The sequence below is a fragment of the Octodon degus genome, unplaced genomic scaffold, assembly GCF_000260255.1.
Source record: "Octodon degus isolate 3935 unplaced genomic scaffold, OctDeg1.0 scaffold00076, whole genome shotgun sequence".
Classification (NCBI taxonomy): domain Eukaryota; kingdom Metazoa; phylum Chordata; class Mammalia; order Rodentia; family Octodontidae; genus Octodon; species Octodon degus.
Genome location: NW_004524652.1, coordinates 9,645,699 through 9,662,855, shown reverse-complemented (window position 1 = coordinate 9,662,855; position 17,157 = coordinate 9,645,699). Strand labels below are relative to the sequence as shown.

Below are 17,157 nucleotides of genomic sequence, written 5' to 3'. Positions count from 1 at the left end.
GCTTTACTTTATATACCTTGTTTTTATACTTTTCTGCTGGATGGTTAAGACCAAGATAAAGCAAGACCTATATAACAAGAAATGTAACTTTTATATCTGATAAGGTCAGTCATGTACCCTCAGGATTTATCCTGTAGCCCTGTACTGCACTTTGTAGATTCTTTGTCAGTGTCAGCCATGAGGATGAGTCACGGCCATTGCTTGACCAGTTTGCTTTCTTTGAAAGCCTGAGAGAATGTTTTCTCTCCATGCTACTCTCCCCAGGCACACTATACATCATAGATCACATTCCTCTGTGGCTCCATAATCTCCTTGATCAGAAAATTTGGGGTACAACTGAGTTACATGATATTACATTACAGGTTCTCCTATGTCCAGAGTCTTCACTGACCTTGAAAGGCTAGGGCCAAAATGTTGGCTGACCTTGCAGTCCTTCCTTTTCTCCAATTTTTGATCTGCTACCTTAGGTTGTTAACTCTCCAGAAGAGAAGCTTATTATTAACCTGCAATATATGCAGTTTGGTTTACCCTGTCTGTCTAAATATCAGACATCTTAGGCATATCATGGAACAGGTATTTTCTATCAAATATTGATATGTTGAATTTTAAGTCCTTACAGAATATGAAGGAAAAATAACTTTAAAAAACTAGAAATAAGCATTAACATATTTTTACAAAGAAATTTAGAAATCTAACCATATACAGAATTGTAACAGGACAGACCTGTAACATTTTTTTTTTTTTTGGTCTTTTTTCATTTATTACCCTTTTTTAAAAGAAAATAAAAAATAAAAACTTTTACTTGAGAGACAGTATGGCAATAACTGGTATGTCATGACAAGAAGTACATATTTAGAAGACCAGATGGCAGGCACTCCAAGTGTGACCTCTCTACTACACATTGCTATCTTCAGCGCAGCCGCCTGGCTCACAGGCATCAGCATATACAATTAGTCAGGGTGAGAATCCCACCAGCCAACTACTAGTCTCAAAAACCTGCTGATGTCCCCCAGGATCACTGCCCCACCCATCTCGTGCATACAAATGCATGGCTTTGCCCCTGTCATGTTTCCTAGCTTTTCTCCTTGCCCACTCCTCATTGTCCAATCCTCAAGTTCTTGTTTTCCTTTTATTTGTGTTGTACCTTTCTATATGTATTTCCTCTTTTGAGTTCTTGTACTAGGGAGACAATATGATATTTACACATGTCCAAATGAAGTTTTATACTTGAAGTGGACAGAACAAATTTGTCTACTGTAATGATAAAAGCTTATGAGTTGGGGAGTCAGAAGTTGCCTTAGGAAAACTAGTAAAAACCATTTCCAAAGTAGTTTTTCTTATTAAAATGTAGTTTAGGGCTGGGGATATAACTTGGAGTTAGAGTGGTTGCCTAGTATGTACAAGGCCCTGAGTTCAACGCGCAGTCAGCAACATTAGTACCACCACTACCACTAAAAGAAAGTAATTTGAATTAATCTAATCTTTTCATCTGTTTTTGGCTGTTCATATTTGTGTGACTGCTCATTTTTGAACTTTTTTCGGTATATTATTTTCATATATTAGAGATGAGGAACAGTATATTAGGAACAGCTTCCTGAATCATTTTGAACTTAGAACAATAGGCCTAGAATTTGTGTTGTTCTAATGGGGATTTTCTTTCTTTTGTGTGCAGGTGTGCCAGATGGTGCCCATGCCAGCCAATCACCTTCCCGTTGGCAGCACCATGAGCACTGTGCACCTCTCTTCAGATGGTACTTACTTCTACTGGATCTGGTCTCCTGCTAGCTTGAATGAGAAAACACCAAAGGGTCATTCTGTCTTCATGGACATTTTTGAACTTGTGGTATGGTCTTCTTTTGTAGCAAAACATTCTCCTTTTGCAAAAACATTTTTATTTGCTGTCTTTTTATATTAATGTACAGAGGTCCTAAGATCCTTGCAGCATATATAATGTATTTACTGTTTTCTTCACATTGATTTTCCTCTTGGATGTCTGGGAAGGGTTTTTTAGTTTGGGCTTATATGGCATAAGCAGAGCCAACCTTTCTGAATGGTAATTTGGCAAGAAAAGAGATAAGGTTATTGCATGTGTCATTAGGTGAATATTTAAGTAGAAATGCTCATGGGGGTGTTGGAAATGTGGGACTCAATTGTAGTAGCAGAAGGGTTCTAAAAATAGAAATTGAGAGTCTCCAAGAGCAGTAACAATTATAATTATGGAACACATTCAACCCCTTGGTGTCAGCTGGGTGCTTACTAGGAGCAGTGCAGCATTTTCCTAGCTGGTGGGATGCACTGATGGGCAAGGTGAGCAGGTTCGTGCTCAAGTTGGATCTGATTTGCAGCTCTGGGGTTGGGTGGATTAGGGTGATGGTGGTGGAAAATGAAAAAAAAATGAACCATAGAGAAGTGAGCAAAAAGTGGCAAATGGCTTTAGACAGTGAAGGAAGAGTAGTGGTAACAGTCAAAGAACTTGTAGAGTAGGCAGGGAAGGACATACCAGGGAGAGAGGACCACAGTGTAGAGGTGGCAGAGGAGTTGGATGTAGAGGGGGAGGGCTTGGGTCAGCTTGGGAGCCCAGGTCCATACTTGTATTGTCTAGTGCACTATCCAGTGCGAAAGTACTAGCCATTTATGGCTAGTATAATTTGTTAATCAGAATTCAATAAAAGTAGAACCTTAGTTGCTCAGTTGCATTAGCCACATTTGAAGTGGTCACTGAGGCTAAGTGGCTATCTTCTGAACAGATACCATATGATAGAGAATGTTTCCATCACTGAAGAAAGTTCTCAAGGACAGAGGTGGTCTAGATCACGTTTATAAAGAATCAGAGAAAAATTTGTGCAAAGCAAGACCTGTGACAAAACCATTTTTTTCATAATGGAATTCACAGCATCCTTCTAGGAAGAAATTAGCATTCCTGCGTAACACACGCATGCATGCACACACACACACATACTGTAATAATTTTCTAATAAATCTTAGTGGGATTAAAAACTTGTTCTGGGAGACCAGCCATTAATCCTGCCGGAATACTCTGTCAGGAGTCCAGTAGCCCTTCACAGTACGTTCTTTTCTTTTACTTTCTAGTCTGATAGTATTCTCCAGTCATTGTCCATTCTGGCAAAATGATCCTGCCATAGTGAGTCTTTGAATGGGTTTGCTAAATACTGTATTTGAACATGTGTTCATAATTGTCAGAAAAGCTTTTTGTTATTATTTGTTGTTATTCATTTTAAATAGACTTACAAGCTCATTTAAATAAGTTAGGTCTTTATCTGAGGAGTAATGGGAAACATTCGAGATTTCCTCATTTTCCCTCATATGTTTTTTTTAGTGCTTTGCTTTTATTTAAATAAAAAATTGGAGGACCGATGATATAGCTCAATGGTCTAAGCACTTGCTTAGGCAGGTGTAGGCACCAGAGTTTCGATCCCCAGCACCATGTGCTGCTCTGGCCCCACCCTGGGGCCTGCTGAGCCAGCAATAAGAGTCTGCAGTCTGGGTGAGGATCACTACAAGTCTGAGCTGCGTAGTGAGACCCTGTACCAAAAAATGAGTGAATGAATGAATGAATGCGTGAAAAATTATGCCTAAGAAAACCACACCCAAGATTTAAAACAGCACACAGAGACTCATAAAGCAAACTTCCTCTGCTATGTTCCCCTAGCCAGCTGCCCACAGTCAGTCACTTTCACGGCTTTAGCTTCTAGCTTTTTTGGGGGTGGGGGCTGGGGATATAGCTTAGTGGCATAGTGCCTGCCTGGTAAGTGCAAGGTCCTGAATTTTTTTTTTTTTTTTTTTGCGGAACTGGGGATTGAACTCAGGCCCTTGAGCTTGCCAGGTAAGTGCTTATTCTACTGAGCCATCTCCCCGGCCTTCTAGAAGAAAGCTTTTAGTTTTTCTGTGGGTTACCTCTTATCTCTAAGTAAAATGCTTATATTGCTGTTTCTTAGCTGATGAACCCCAGATGGGGTGGAGGAGGCAGTGACAGATGAAGATTTGCCTTAAGTTCCCCCTTTCTTTTCTTATTAACCCTAATGTATTTATTTCATTTATTTAGTACTTCCTTTGTTATCTTGGTAATTTACTGTTACACCATTATTTCTTGTACCTTAACTCTAGTAACTATCTTTTGTCCCTTTAGAAGATGGAGAGGTAGTGTTCCTTTCTGCTTCTCAGTGTGGAGAAAGCCAAGACTAAAAGTACTGTATACAGTGAGGAGAACACCAGCGGGAAGAGCGGTGGCTTAGCACCACCTTCTCTTAGAACATCTCAGGGCTGGGAACCTTAGTTACTCGCAGAGCCAGCATGAGAGCAGGGCTGCAGACAGAAGGTTTCCATGTGGGCCTCACGACCCCTCCCTGGCACACACATTTATGCGCAGATGCAGCTGCTTAAGCAAAACACTAAACATTTATTTTCTGAAGAAACTAAATTACCTTACAGGAAAAGGTCTTTGTACATCGATGTTGGGGTTCATCTAAAACAAGAGACTTGTCTCCCTGGTGAGTCACTCCCGGTGCTGTCTCCCAGTTAGCAAGACTCAGCCATGTGCACAGAGGTCCTTATCATGTTGACTGTTAAAACAAGAGCAGATAAAACAAAATCCCAAGCCCTAATTTTAGAGAGGCATGTATGTGGAAGGGAGGGAAGGGAAAATAAGGCTGTCAGGTTATTAATAATGATTGAAGCCAGGAAAGGGGCACATGTGAAATGCATAAATTTTAGTTTATGTTGATTATTTTCCCTAATAAAGTGCTTAAAACAATCAAAGAATATATAACCAAGGTCTGGCCGAATAGCTCAGTGGATTAAAGCACCTGCAAGCAGGCTCAGGGGCCGGGGATGAGACCCTGAACACCCTGTAGACCCTTCCCTAAAATTAAAAATAAATAAATAAATAAAAGACAGCCAAAGATCATGAGACAAATGAGGGAAATCTTCAGTATGAAAATCAAAGAAAAGCAGTAGAAAGGATGGCTCAAAGCTACGTCAATGCTAAGTGCTATGTGAGATGTGAGATGATACCATATTTGCAACAGTGTCTCAAAAAAGAACTATCAGAGGAGAGAGCACTCCTAGAAATTAAAATTATGATTATTCAAAACTAAAAATTACCAAAAGGATTAAATATATCTCCCAGCAAGTCAGACAAGTAAATAAAGAACAATAAATATGAAAGAAAAGATAGAAGGAACAATGAAGCAATGTATCTGTAGTCTTGCCCATAGAAATTCCAAAAAGAGAAGAGAGAAAATGAAAGAGAATGACATGATCAAGAAATACTAGAGGGGCCGGGGAGATGGCTCAGTAGAATAAGTGCTTGCCTGGCAAGCACAAGGGCCTGAGTTTAATCCCCAGTTCTGCCAAAATAAAATAAAAAAATAATAGAATAGGACGGGGGAGATAGCTTGGCAGTCTAAGTGCCTTTCTGACAAGCACAACGACCCAGTTTAATCTCCAGCACCACATGCCACGCCAGCCACTGAGGCTGGGTGTGGTGGTGCATGTCTGTATCCCAGCGCTGGGGAAGCTGAGGCGAGAGGATCACTACGAGTCTGTGCTGTGTAGCGAGACCCTGTACCAAATAAATAAATAAGAAAGGAAGGAAGGAAAGAAGAAAAAAAATGGGCTAAAATTTTGCTTACATCTAGAGTGAAAGGTATCTGTCACAGAAGTGGAAAATGCCCGTGCCATGGTACATCATCATGAAATTTTATATTAGTAAGCACAAAAAGAGGATTCTAAAGCCTTCAGAGGACCAGGGAGCTAGCTCAATGACACAGTGACTGCCTGAGAAGCACGAGACCCTGAGTTCAATTCCCTGTACCAGACAGGAAGGAAGGAAAAAAGGGAGGAAGAAAGGAAGGAAGAAAGGAAGAAAGCTTTCGGAAAAAATGTTAAAAATCATATGCAAATGGTGAGGAAATAGAAAAGCGCCAGGCTATTCAACCACATTTTTGTGTGGAAAAATGGAGCAATACTTCCAAAGTTCTAAAGTCAATCCTTAATCAAAGTATTAATCATCTGTGAAGAAAATGTAAAGGCATTTTTAGACATACTGTTATATAATCAGAAGCCCATACCTGCTCTGCTAGAAATGGAACAACTAAAATAGACCCTGCCCACAACATGAAATGAAAAGTTGGGGAGAAAGGAGCCTGCTCTAGATGAAAAGAAGTGCCTTTGAGTCAGTTTTGGAGTCTGAATCAAACTAAAAAAATCAAACTTATTTATTTATTTAGTGGTAGTGGGGATTGAACTCAGGACCCTATGCTTGCCAGGCAAGTGCTTACTCAACTGAGCTGTCTCCCTGTCCCAAACTAACTTACTTATTTATTTTATTTTTTATTTTTTTGAGAGTAGAGTATTTATTGGGAAGGAAAGCTTCTGTCTCAGAGAGGACAGAAGGGGGGCCCGAGCAGGTTGCCCCAACTAACTGTTTTTTTTTTTTAAAAAAAAACCTTTTTGAGACAATTTTAAATTTAAATGTAAAAATATTAAGAGTGTTAGAAAAAAACTAAAGGATGAGTCTTAATTTACTTTTTAAGTATGGTAAGGACATTGTGTTTACATTAAGAAAATAGCCAGACTTGTAGAGATCTTTAGTGAAGTGTTCATAAGTAGAACTACATGATTTCTGGAATATGCCCCATATATTTGAGCATGCCAGGCACGGTGGCACACACCTGTAATCCCAGCTTCTGGGGAGGCTGAAGCTTGAGGATGGCAAATTCCTGCTCAGCTGGGGCAACTGAGTGAGATTTTGTCTCAAAATAAGAAAATAAAAAGGGTTAGAGATGCTTAGTGCAAAGGCCCCTATGTTTAATACTGAATACAATTCTTTTTAAAAATGTGTGAAAAAAAGAGGCAGGTAAGTTACACACGGATGGCAATATGTGGAAAATAGTTGAGTTTGGATCATGGGGATATGGAAGTTCATTATACTCCTCTCTTTTTGCATGTGTTGGACATTTTTTGTCGTTAAAATCTTTTTCTTTTCTGTGTTTTTGAGAGAGGGCTCACTATATAGTTCAGACTGGCTTTGAACAAACTGTGTAGTCCAGGGTGGCCTTGAACACAGGGCGATTCTCTTGCCTAAACCTCCTGAGTGCTGGAATTACAGGTGTATGTCACCATTCCCAGCTAAAATTTTCTTTAAATCGTCACTGGCTACTTACATAATGGCTTTTCTGAAATGCTAACTTGGGAGCAAAATGCAGACAGCTGGCTTACGCCTATACTATGTCACAGAAGGGAATACTGTGTAACCTTAAAAAGTATGAAGCAGATCTGACTAAAGTACATCAATTTCCAAATTACATCCTGTATAACAAAATGATGGGGTTCAGAATACAGTGTATTTGCTGCAGGATGAAGAGGGTGAGAGTTCAGTGGGCTTGTATCATTTGGGGTTTGGTAGGGGAACAGATTCAACGTAAGATATATACGCATGCATATGACATAAAAGATTCACAAGGGAGGCTTACAGTGGCTGCCTGCAGAGTCAGGAGTGGAAGAATGCAGAAGGGCCACCTGTATGCTGGTAAATCAGTGTTCCCCGCAGAGTTCCATGTGAGTTCACTTCGGGAAGCTGACGAATCCACATCGGCAGGCTGGAGAGAACACTGTAAGCCTGGAGATGGGCAGCCAAAGGCAGTGGCGCAGACCAGAACTCCTCCAAGCCAAAGCGAGACTTCCTTCTTCCTTCTCTTTTTACTCCATCTGGGCTACAAGCCTGTTGGTTGGCCCCACCTACATCTAGAGTGGTTTTTCTTTTCGCAAGTTACTGAGAAACATCCACAGCTGTGCTAAACCAATCAGCTGGGTATTTCTATTCAAGCTGACATCATAGTTAACTATCAGAGGAGTAAATATTTTTCTCATTTGTCCTGCTCTGAATCTTTCCTCCCTCAGTGGATCACTCACTGTAGTACACAGATACATTAAAGTATATCCCATCTTGAAAAAACAAAACCAACTCCCTCAACCCATACTTACCTCAAAGTACTCCCCCCTTTTGGCTTCCCTTTATAGTAAACTCCAGAAAGGATTTGTTCTTCACTATTTTTACCTGATCTCTGCTCTTTCTTCAGCCCTCTTCCCTCAACCTTGTATCCTCACACCACCAGCTAGCTCTTAACCAGGTTCACCAGTGGCTCCCATAAGGCTAAGTTCAGTAGTCAGCTCAGCCTTCTTTTTGACATAAGCACTCTCTTATTCTCAGAACTGTTTCCACCACTGCTCATGGAGACTCATGACACTTCTTCTCAAGGGTTGTTCTTTCTTTCCCTTGTCTGTCCTGCCTCTTAGCAATCATACACTCCCTGGCTTATTTCCAGGACCCCTTTTTCCTGTTGTATCTGCTTTTCTCAGTTGATCTCATCTTGTGTCATGATTTCTATGCTTAAATTTACTTTTCAGCCAAAAATTGTTCCTAGAAATCTAGGTGCACATTGATGTGGGTATTTGTTTGTATGTGCACAGATATTAGACTCCCTAGGGGATGGTCTTTCATTTGAAGTTAGATATACCCCAATTCAAACTCTTGATTTTATCCCAAACCTGGTCCTCCAAGGGCTTTCATATTTCAGTTAATGCCAGCTGGGCTGTTCTAGTGGTGGCCAGAGATTTTGACATGACTTTTTTTTTTTTAAATTTTATTTATTTATGCGTGTGTGTGTGTGTGTGTGTGGCCAGCTCAGCCCACCAGGGGGCGGGCTGGCTGGCATGTGGTGCTGGGGGATTGAACCGCGGTCCCTGTGCTTTGCTTAGCTTCTTCTAAGTAGGTGCTTTAGACCACTGAGCCATCTCACCAGCCCTTGACATGACTTTTGTCAAAAAAAGAATTTGTGAGGATAAAGCAGGGAGAGTAATACTCATTGTGGGAAGGTTTTAATGGAGGCTGAGGACTTGCATATCTAATAGATAGGAAAGCAAAGGAACAGTATAAACTGTTCATTTGGTACAACATAATGGGGAGAGCCTGCATCACACTAGCCAGTTCAGTCACACCGGGGCTTTTATCTCCAGCTGCTTGTTCCTTGGTCTATAAGGCTCTTGACCTGTCTTCTTCCTTAATTTCTTTTTTTTTTTTTCAAAGTTTTATTGATAAACAGATAGCAATGAGACAGTTTCAAATCAAATCGGAAGTACAGTTTCAACAAATATTACACTGCATATATTCTTCTTAGTGGTTAATTGCTGTACAAGATGCGGACTTGTGATCCTATTTACAAACACCATTAGAACAAATCATTCTGTTCATTAAGAGGATGCAACTATACTTCTTCCTTAATTTCACCCAGAACCAAACTTTATTTGGTTTTGCAGAGGATATCCTCTGTCCTAGTGACAGACTTAGAGTAGCCTGATGGTTTTCTTCTGCTGTGGAACTCTGACAGCAATTCATTCTGATATGATAGCAGGTGGTGGTGCTGTTGTGCAGTGGTGCGGGGAAGCTGTAACCATCCCCTCAACAATCCCTCATCACAGGGTTTTTTGCTGACATCTCGTTTGTGGAGAACTTGTGACACTAACCTACTGTACACACATGGAAGTTGCCATCCAGCCTTACTTCCACAAGTCCTGGGCATTCACACAGTAACCCTGAGTGTATGTGTGAATGTCTGTGGCTATAGTTTTTCAAATTAAGAGGGCCCTACTGTGTGCCACTATTGTGTCCTAAAAGTTAGGGTATAGCGTGGTTGAGACAGCAAATCCCTCCCTCCAAGTGCTTGTGACATTTACCTTCCAGTGCAGAGTACAGAAGCTGAGTTATAGACAGTGGTAAGTCTTAGAAGAAAGATGCAGCATAAGGAAGCCACAGAAAAATGATTTGGGGTGCGGAAGGTTCTCCAAGGGGTGGTATTTAAGCTGAGGCCTGGGTGAAATTAAGGAAGAAGACAGGTCAAGAGCCTTACAGACCAAGAAAGAGGCAGGGGGCAGAGGCCCCAGGGCAGGGGTGAGCTGGCCTGGGGAGGAAGGGCAGTGTGAAGGGCTTCAGGGCTTAAGTGGGGCGGGAAGGGGAGTGATAGAGACAAAGTAGGGGAGGTAGCCAGAGCCATTTCCTACAGGGCCTTGCAAGGTATTTGGATTTTATTTGGGACACTTTTAGAGAGTTTTGAGCAGAAAGTGATGGGTTCTTGTTTTAAAAGTTCACTGTAGCTCTTGGGTCAAGGGTAGACTACAGACAGATTTGACCCTTGGAAACTAAAACACAGAGGAGAGCTAAAAAGATGAACCTAATTTATATAAAATGTAGAGATCTTGCCTATAATCCCAGCACTTGGAGGCTGAGGCAGGAGGATTGTTGCAAGGGTTGTTTGAGACCAGCCTAGGGTACAAAGTGAACTCGAGGCCAGCCTGAGCTACATAATGAGACCCTGTCTCAAAAAAGGGGGGAAAGGGCTGTTGAGATGGCTCAGTGGTCTAAAGCACCTACTTAGAACAAGCTTAGCAATGAACAGGGACTGCGGTTCAATCCCCAGCACCACATGCCAGCCAGCCCCGCCCCCTGGTGGGCTGAGCTGGCCACACACACACACACACACACACAAAATAAATAAATAAACAAACAAATAAATAAAAATTTTAAAAAAAGGGGGGGGGGAGTAGAAATCTTACTTGGTTCCTGAATCAAGCAAACCACTCTAAAAAGTAATTTTGAAAAGTGGGGGAAATCTAATAAAGGGTATATTATATGATGTTGCAAATTATTGTTAATTTTGTTAGCTATGCTGTAGCTTTTGAAGAATAAAATTTATAGTATTGTGCATTGAATATGTAAGGGTGAAATGGCAGTGTTTGGAATAGATGAAAATGTGGCAGAATACTGCTGTCATATCTAAAAGATGAATAAATGGGTATTATTTGTTCTTTTTATATATTTTTGTATTATAAAAATTTTCATAACAAAATTCTTTAAAAGAAGACAGCGGAGGGAAAGGGCAGAGCAAGAGTCCATAACAGACCTTTGCCACAGGCCGGATGAAAACGTGCTGTGCTGAGGGAAGCAGTGGTGGAGGTGGTGCAAAGTGAGCTGGTGCAGATACATCCTTTTTAAAACTGGTGACACATGCTTTTATTGATCCAATCACAACATGCAGCAGCCAAAGTTATCTGTGACTTTTTGTAGTGCTAGAACTTAACACATTAATGAGCTGCACCTAAAAAGATAAATAATGGTGGCTTTCTTTTATAAATTCAAATGATTTTTCTCCAGATCTTCAAGAAAGTCCATCTTTTAAATTTATGATAAAACAATGTTAAAAAACTGGGGACTCTTGGCCACTGCCTGTGTTCTTCGTCTGTGCCATTATTCATGAAACTGTGAGCTGAGCCTTACTGTATATTAGTGCTGGAGCTTTCCTGCTTTGGTCACTGTTCCATGGGGCATATCCCTGTTTGGAAGTCTTCTGAAACTCTTCTGGCTTCTTGAAGCACTTTTCTCACCTCCTACTTCCGTGTTGTTCTGAGAAGTCTTCTGCCCCCATGTGCTCTGTATAAAATGCTGGATTTTAGCTGGTTAGATTCATCAACAGTTTTATTGCTGATGGGCCAGTTGGGAAGTTGGTCCCATCTTCTAGCATGAAATGATGCTGGCTTTATTGCTGTGTTACCTTCTTTCTGTTCCCTCTTGAAGATCCGGTCACTGCAATAATGGACACACTTGTCTCTTTCCCCTCTTCTCTGAAAGAGTTTATTATTTCCTTCAAATTATGAGCCAGATGATTTAATTTCAAATGTGTTCCTACTATATTGTCTTCTGTAGATAGACAATAGGTTAATGATCCTTTGTTTTTATGGGGCTTTTACAGTTTGGGTAGTTAGTAGGAAAGTAAATGATAACAAAATAACTCCAACTAATGATAAACACTGGGGGAAAAAGAAAACAAGGTACCATGATGGTGGGTGGGTAAGGAAGCGACTCTATTGAGTGCCTGCTGAAGCCTTTCCAAGAAAAGATACTTGGACCGAGACTGAGTGATAAGAAGCAGCTGCTCATCCTAACAGGGTGACCAACTATCCAGTTTGCTTGAGACAGAGGAACTTCTCAGGACATTGTCCAAGAAAAGCAAACAGGGAGAAGGAAGGCCTGGGATTAGGAGGCAGTGGGGCAGTTGAGTGGAGAGAGACCAGGGTGGCTGAAAGGTAGTGAGAGATGGGTGAGTGGAGGCAGGTGGGGCTGAGTCCACAGGCACTGGTGCTCACGGCCCAGTAAAACCTGCTGGTTTTACTTGATGGCTACTCTTGCATCAAGCCCAGGTCCTTCTTTCTTTATCACCTTTCTTTTCAGGGTTTCAAAGTGCTCAAACAGTAAGATAGGTTTTTTTGTTTTGTTTTCCTTATCCATTGATTTTCTTATAGGACCAGCTGGGTAATACTTTCAAATGCCAAGCTTAAATACATTGATTTTTATTTTAGGTTCCTTTGAAGGGTTATATTTAGAGTTGTGCAGCATAAATGGAGCTTCGGTTGTGGAGGTTAGTCTAGCAGGAGGCTGGAAGTGAAACAGTGCAGTCAGAGGGCAGGTGTTAAATTTTAGGTGGCAAGAAGCCGTTCAAGTAGAAATGTCTACAGAGAGGGCTGGGGCAGTGTAAAAAAGAGGGGACTAGATCTTAGCAAGGATGAGTCTGTAAATAAAAAATGTGTATTTTAATACTCTCCTTCAAGAGGTGGGGAGTTGGATTTGGGGGAAGGCCAGGATTTGTTTGTGCAGCAAGGCATTAAGTGCTTCCCAGGTGCTGAGAATGGTGGGAAAGAGGCAGGCAGGATCCAGCTCTCAGACAGCTGTCACCGTGTTGGGGTAAGGGACAGTAGAAGGGCAAACAATGATGAGTTAATGTGCAAAATAGTATCAGGGCACGGTAAATCTTGTACACAAATGGAGCATGTTGTATTCTGGCTTAGGGGCTTTGGGGCAGGTTGCTTTTTAGATTGACCATCAGAGAAGGCCTCTTTGAATAGGTGACACTCTACTCAAGGCCTCAAAGATGAGAAAAGCCAGCCACAAGGAAGGGGCACAGTGTTCAGGTCCAGGTCTGGGGCACCAGAGTTAGAGGTGAAAGGAGGGAGGTACTAGCACCCAGGTCAGTGCTCATGTGTGAGGAAGGAAACAGACTAGGATCAATCAAAACTGAGGAAGGGAAATCCAAAAAAGTCAAGGGAAAGGTCCATGGTGTTGGTTTGGGGTTACTGGTGGGCCAAGGGAGTATCTTTTCAGTTGGGTGTGGAGGCACACACCAGTAATCCCAGCACTGTGGGAGGCTGAGGCAGGGGGATCCCAAGTTCAAATTTAGCCAGGCCAACTTAGAACCTGTCTCAAAATTTTTTTTTAAAGGCTAGGGATGTAGGTCATTGCAAAAGACCTGGGTTCATTCCTCAGTACTGGAAAAAAATGTCTGCTTATTTGAGGGTGCTGAGTTCAGAGACCAGCCCTCACAGGAATAAGAAGTAGAAAGAAGCAAAAACAGCATTTTGTGATTCTTTTCCCTTATCCTCTGTGGGTTTTTCCTGGTCAGGAAAAACCTTCCGAATTTCCTTTTCTTTAGCCACTTCTCTACTACCAGCTCTTTCCTTTGGAATCCTGCTTTGACATCTGCTGGTTTCTGAGACTTGCCCCTGGAACCCTCATTCCCTCTGTCTCCTTGCCCCAAAGAGGCAGGCCTGTACTGCCAATTCTCTGACAGGGCCACTGTCTGAATGCACCCAGAGGCATGCAGAGGCTGTGCCTGAGAGATGTTTAAGACATTGGATGAGGACTGAAAATGGAGAAAGGGGTAGAATTTTATTGGGATACCAGATGTTAAGATCTGAGACCTGTGAAGGTGAAGACAAAGAGAAGGAAGTCAGTAGAGAGGAAGGTGTTTGTATCATATGAGGAGAAATACTGCTTCCTGTGAAGGAAAAGGAAAGGCGGGGTAAGGAGTCCGCATCTATAGACTTAGGTTAGGAGAGCAGTGAGAGGAAAAGCTTGAGTGGTCCAGGTCTTTTCAGCAGTAAAGAAAGCCAGGTGATCTGCCAAAGGCCAAGCTACAGATTGGTGAAGGGATTTTGGCATCACCACTCCAGAGATTTTGCTGGGGAATAATAAATTGATAAATGAAAGAGCTGCCAGGTCCCAGCAAAGATTTAGTTGAGGTTGGCATGTATTTATAGCAGAGACTGCCTTTCTCTAGGATTGTCTGCCAGGGCCTGAGCTCCAGAGCTAATGTTAACTGCTGTTAATGCAGAGCTTGGATTTTAGCCACTAATTATATTTTAAGAAGAGTTTAATCTCATAGTTGTCCTGAGCAGTAAATCAAGGACTGATTGATTTGTTTTCCTCTAGTCTTATTTATACCTGTCAGGAGGCTCATAATTAGTGTGCGCTGCCAATGAAATTCAAGAATTTTAATCAATTTTCTGTAGAACCTATTAAAGTTGGCTCATTATGCTTGGGCTATGATAAAAAATGAAAGCTCAAAAACTTAGCACAGCTTTCATTTCACTTGCAGTCATTTCTGTGGGAGTTTTAAGTTTTGGCGCCTAAGTCTGCTCAGATGCAATTTTGTCTGCTTAGGTGCACTTTCTGAACTATGTTTAAGCAGCTACGTCATAATAACATCAAGTAGAAATTTGCTACCTGAACAGAAAGAGACATTATTTCAAGACCTATTTTCTTTTGCTATCAGGTTGAAAATGGTGTATTTGTAGCCAGCCCGCTTCAAGAACGCACAATTCTAATGAGAAAAGAAGGGGAGTCTGCCAAAAGCATTAATGAGATGCTTCTGAGCAGACTCTCTCGGTACAGAGCTTCCCCGTCAGCAACCCTCGCAGCACTGACTGGCTCCACCATCTCCAATACCCTGAAAGAGGATCAAGCAGGTAGGTTGCTCTGTGCTTTCTAGTAGGTCTCCTTGGATAGCTCCACCCAGCTACTTTTTATTGAGCGCTTATTCTGTGCTGCAAAAAACATGTTTTCTTTGCCATGTGATATGATCACTTGATGTGATCTTCCAGTTATTGTCCAGTTTTTATTCCAAATTAATACCTGTTGTGAGCTGTGAACATGAATTCATATAAATTAATAATTTAAAACAGCTATCTTTACCCATAAATGTCTTATCATCATTACTGTTAGTGTACATTCATTGATTCATGTTTAGCTTTATGCTTTGTGACTATTTAGACTATTTAGCATTATCCTCAGTAAATACATTCTTGAGCAAGTCAGAGATAAATTTCTACAATATATAATTTAGAACCTATCACTTAGTTTTTATAATTTAATGTTTTAAAATAGATGATACATTTATAAAGTTTGAAAGTAAAAACAGTATGATAAGCTAATAGCTATTACCATGTTACTAAAACTCTATTTGTTGAACACATCTTGGTGAAACATCAGGCCCATTTGCAGGAAGTCTTAGTCTCACCTTCTTGCACTCTGCCCTTTCTAGTTAACTATAATTATTAATTTTGTCTTTCCAGAATTCCTTTATGCAAATGCAATTTTAAAAATATGTTATTTTCAGGGCCAGGGAGATAGCTCAGTGACATAATAAGTACCTGCCTGGCAAGCATAAGATCCTGAGTTCTATCCCTGGTACAAAAAAACCCCACAAAACCAAAAAACAACTAAACAAACAAAAAAAACCACACATTATTTTCTCTCCTGTTAAAAACAAAAAGTATCAGCCAGGCATAGTGGCACATGCCTATAATCCCAGCATTCAGGAGGCTGAAGCAAGAAATCATTGTGAGTTCAAGACCAGCCTGGGCTACAAAATGACCTCAAGGCCAGTGTGAGCCACATAACAAGACCCTGCCTCAAAAAAAAAAAAAAAAAAAAAAAAAACCAAAGAACAATACACCCTGTTCTGTACCTTTAAAGGAGGAGTTCCTTACAGGAAGAGTTTCTAATCAGGACAAGCCTTTAATGCATTTATAAATATATTTCCCCAGCTCTAATCATGTTTTACATGTGTCTATCATAACTTTTGTCAGATTTTCAAACTCATCCATAGCCAAAAAATGTTGTGAATGATTATTCTAGAAAAGCTTACAGGTTATACCCAACACCTTGTCTTATAATAAGCCATAAATTGCACTGAAAGGTAAGTTTAGCCAAAAGATTCCTACCTGTCATGGTGATACACATTTATAATCCCAGCATGCACGAGGCTCAGGCAGGGGGATTGCTGTGAGTTTGAGGCCAGCCTGGACTATATAAGTGAGTTCAAGTTCAGCCTGAACTGCATAGTGAGGCCCTGTCTCAAAAAACAAACCAGCAAAGAAAATGAAAAAAGATTCCATATATAGAAAAAGTATCTGAATTAATATGAATTTAATACAGATCCTTTGCTGTTTGCTGCTTAAAATTCTAGGAAGAGAAAATATTTGTGGTTCACTTGTCATGAAGCCATTAAATATTTATTAGTTCACATTAGAACTTAAGGGTAATGTATTATTCCTACAAGTCTCTATTGTATAGAGTAGATGTAAGGAATATGTTAATAAATGTTATAATTTGAGTGAGTGGATAGTTTGACTTGCAGGAAGTACTTTATAGAATATATGTCTTTTTATATAAATAAACATTTTTTATGATAGACTGAAATCTTGCTCTAGATTTGCCCCTTGGGGAAAAATTGAGTCCTACCTAAACAATGGAAATACTAAAGGAATACTCATTGGGTAAGAAATATGTGCAGAAAAAAAGTAAAGACCTCAGAAAGCAAAAATATAGGGCTGGGGAGATAGCTCGTCAGTCTAAGCATCTGTCGGGCAAGTGCAAGGACCCAGTTGATCCCCAGTACCACATACCCTGCCAGCCTGAGAACCCTGGGTACCCTAAGTCAGCCACCAAAACCAAGCATGGTGGCACACGCCTGGAATCCCAGCACTGGGGAGGCTGAGACAGGAGGATCACTGCAAGTCTGAGCTGCCTAGTGAGATCCTGTACTAAATAAATAATTAAATAATCTTTAAAAAGTGGATAAAAAATAAAATAAAAAAGTTGCAAGCAGGCACAGGGGCTGGGGTTTGATCCCAAGGCCTGCCGTGCCGACCCTACCCCCGGGGTGTGCTGAGAGGGCAATTGAGACTGGACGTGGTAGCGCACACCTGTAATCCCAGCTCTTGGGAGGCTGTAAACAGGAGGATCACTAC

General features: G+C 41.0%; 1 protein-coding gene across 10 annotated transcripts in view; it reads left to right on the top strand.

Annotated features, from left to right (window-relative positions):
• The window catches only part of Hectd4 (HECT domain E3 ubiquitin protein ligase 4), a 141,991-nt gene that overhangs the window by 12,069 nt on the left and 112,765 nt on the right, over positions 1 to 17,157 (top strand). For all 10 annotated transcript variants that reach the window (XM_004635930.3, XM_023720467.1, XM_023720466.1 and 7 more), the window contains exons 6-7: positions 1,673 to 1,843; positions 14,679 to 14,871. In XM_004635930.3, the coding sequence (XP_004635987.1) occupies positions 1,673 to 1,843; positions 14,679 to 14,871 (364 nt within the window). The remainder of the gene's footprint in view (positions 1 to 1,672; positions 1,844 to 14,678; positions 14,872 to 17,157) is intronic.